Here is a 2,500-nt window from a genome sequence, read left to right as displayed (position 1 = left end):
CTAACCATGAATAACACAGTTTAAACTACAACATAAATACTATAACTCTAACCATGAATAACACAGTTTAAACTACAACATAAATACTAACCCTAACCATGACTAACACAGTTTAAACCCCAACAGTAAACCAAATGTCCCTCTCTCATAGACTCCACCTACTTGTTCTGAGGCTCCTCTGGATTGGCTGGCTGTTGGCGATAGGTCCGCCCTTGGCTCCTCCCCCACTGACAGTGCGGATGGTGAAGTTGTACAGTCGTCCCGGGAACATCCCACCCAGGACGCGGCTGGTTGGCTGAGCCGCTGTGATTGACAGGGAATCTCTGGGAGTCCATTGGAGGTCGAAGGTGTCGTAGTCACCAGAGGCGGGACCTTCCCAGGTCAGTTCTACAGAGCTGTTATCACTGATGTCTCTGAAGGATACCATGGAGGGAGGCTCTGGGGCTGAGGGGGAAAACACAGACAGAAACAGGCTTTACTACAAGTAACACAAAACACAGACAGAAACAGGCTTTACTACAAGTAACACAAAACACAGACAGAAACAGACTTTACTACAAGTAACACAAAACACAGACAGAAACAGACTTTACTACAAGTAACACAAAACACAGACAGAAACAGGCTTTACTACAAGTAACACAAAACACAGACAGAAACAGGCTTTACTACAAGTAACACAAAACACAGACAGAAACAGACTTTACTACAAGTAACACAAAACACAGACAGAAACAGGCTTTACTACAAGTAACAATATTTTGAATAAGTTGAACTTATTCTGTGTGTTAAGTTTTTCTGTCATTTGAACTCTGGATACATGTGTTATATCTAGCCTAGCTGTAGAAGAACGCACGTCTGCACGGTTTCACATTGTACATCACTCTGTCGTTTAATGACATGTGCCACTCATCCTGACAACCCATTCATCCGTAAAGCAGCACACTGTCGTAAACCATAACAACGTATAGTATGACGTACAGCACGTCGTACCATACATAACAACATGGACCCAGAGTGTAGAGTATTTTCTAACTAAGGTAGTACTAGTCAATAGAGTTGTTAAACCTGTCTGGGCTAGGGGGCAGTATTTTCACGGCCGGATGAAAAACGTTCCCAATTTGAACAGGTTACTACTCTGGTCCAGAAACTAGAATATGCATGTTATTAGTAGATTTGGATATGAAACACTCTGAAGTTTCTAAAACTGTTTGAATGGTGTCTGTAAGTACAACAGAACTCCTATGGCAGGCAAAAACCTGAGGAAAAATACAAGCAGGAAATGAAAATCTTGTGGCTGTACTATTTTCAAGTCATTGCCAATGGAACACACAGTGACTAAGGATTCCACTAGATGCCAACAGTCTTTAGAAAGTTGTTTGAGGCGTCTACGATGAACAGAGCCCGAATGAGAAGGCAGGGAAGTTGGTCACCCAGGGAAGGACATCACTTCATTGGTGCGCATTCATGAGGGAGGATCCTCTGTTCCAAAACGTTTTTCAAGACACAGGAACCGTCCGGTTGAAATATTACTGAATCTTCACGTTCTAAAGGCCCTAAAGATTGATGCTATACAACGTTTGACATGTTTGAACGAACGTAAAAAGATTTTTTTAAACTTTTCGTCGTGACATTGTCCACGCGCTTCCTACATTCGGAGTAGCTGAACTGAATGCGCAAACAACAAGGAGTTATTTGGACATAAATTATGAACTTTATCGAACAAAACAACATTTGTTGTGGACCTGGGATTCCTGGAAGTGCCTTCTGATGAAGATTATTAAAGGTAAGTAAATATTTCTAATGCTATTTATGCATTAGATGACTCCAAAATGGCGGCTATCTGTATTGCGCAGTGTATTTTTCTGAGCACAGTACTCAGATTATTGCAAAGTGTGCTTTCCCAGTAAAGTTATTTTGAAATCTGTCAATGCGGTTGCATTCAGGAGATGTTAATCTATAATTCTTTGAATAACAGTTTAATATTTTATCAACGTTTATGACGAGTATTTTGTAAATTGTAGTGCTGATTCACCGGGAGTTTTGGGGGAAATTATTTTTCTGAACGTCACGCGCCGATGTAAAATGCTGTTTTTAGATATATATATGACCTTGATAGAACAAAAAATGCATGTATTGTCTAACATAATGTCCTAGGAGTGTCATCTGATGAAGATTGTCAAAGGTTAGTGCATAATTTTAGCTGGTTTTCTGCTTTTGGTGACGCCTGTCCTTGCATTGAAAATGGCTGTGTGTAATTTTTTGTCTATGTACTCTCCTAACATAATCTAACTTTATGCTTTCGCCGTAAAGCCTTTTTGAAATCAGACAACGTGGTTGGATTAAGGAGATGTTTATCTTTCAAATGGTGTAAAATAGTTGATTGTTTGAGAAATTGAAATGATTCGATTTTTGCTATCTTGTCAAGCAATCCCGTTACCGGGATGAGAACGGGAAGGGGGTCCCCTAGAGGTTAAAGTAGAATGGACATTATATAACA

General features: G+C 40.2%; 1 protein-coding gene across 1 annotated transcript in view; it reads right to left on the bottom strand.

The window, feature by feature from the left end:
- LOC106596602 (receptor-type tyrosine-protein phosphatase beta) overlaps positions 1–2,500 on the bottom strand; it is a 159,319-nt gene that overhangs the window by 120,896 nt on the left and 35,923 nt on the right. Inside the window, exon 15 of the mRNA XM_045700228.1 lies at positions 163–444. Within this exon, the coding sequence (XP_045556184.1) occupies positions 163–444 (282 nt within the window). The remainder of the gene's footprint in view (positions 1–162; positions 445–2,500) is intronic.

The sequence above is a fragment of the Salmo salar genome, chromosome ssa17 (genome assembly GCF_905237065.1).
Source record: "Salmo salar chromosome ssa17, Ssal_v3.1, whole genome shotgun sequence".
NCBI classification, from domain to species: Eukaryota; Metazoa; Chordata; class Actinopteri; order Salmoniformes; family Salmonidae; genus Salmo; species Salmo salar.
The sequence above is the reverse complement of the archived record's forward strand: the minus strand, read 5'-3'. Positions and strand labels throughout refer to the sequence as shown.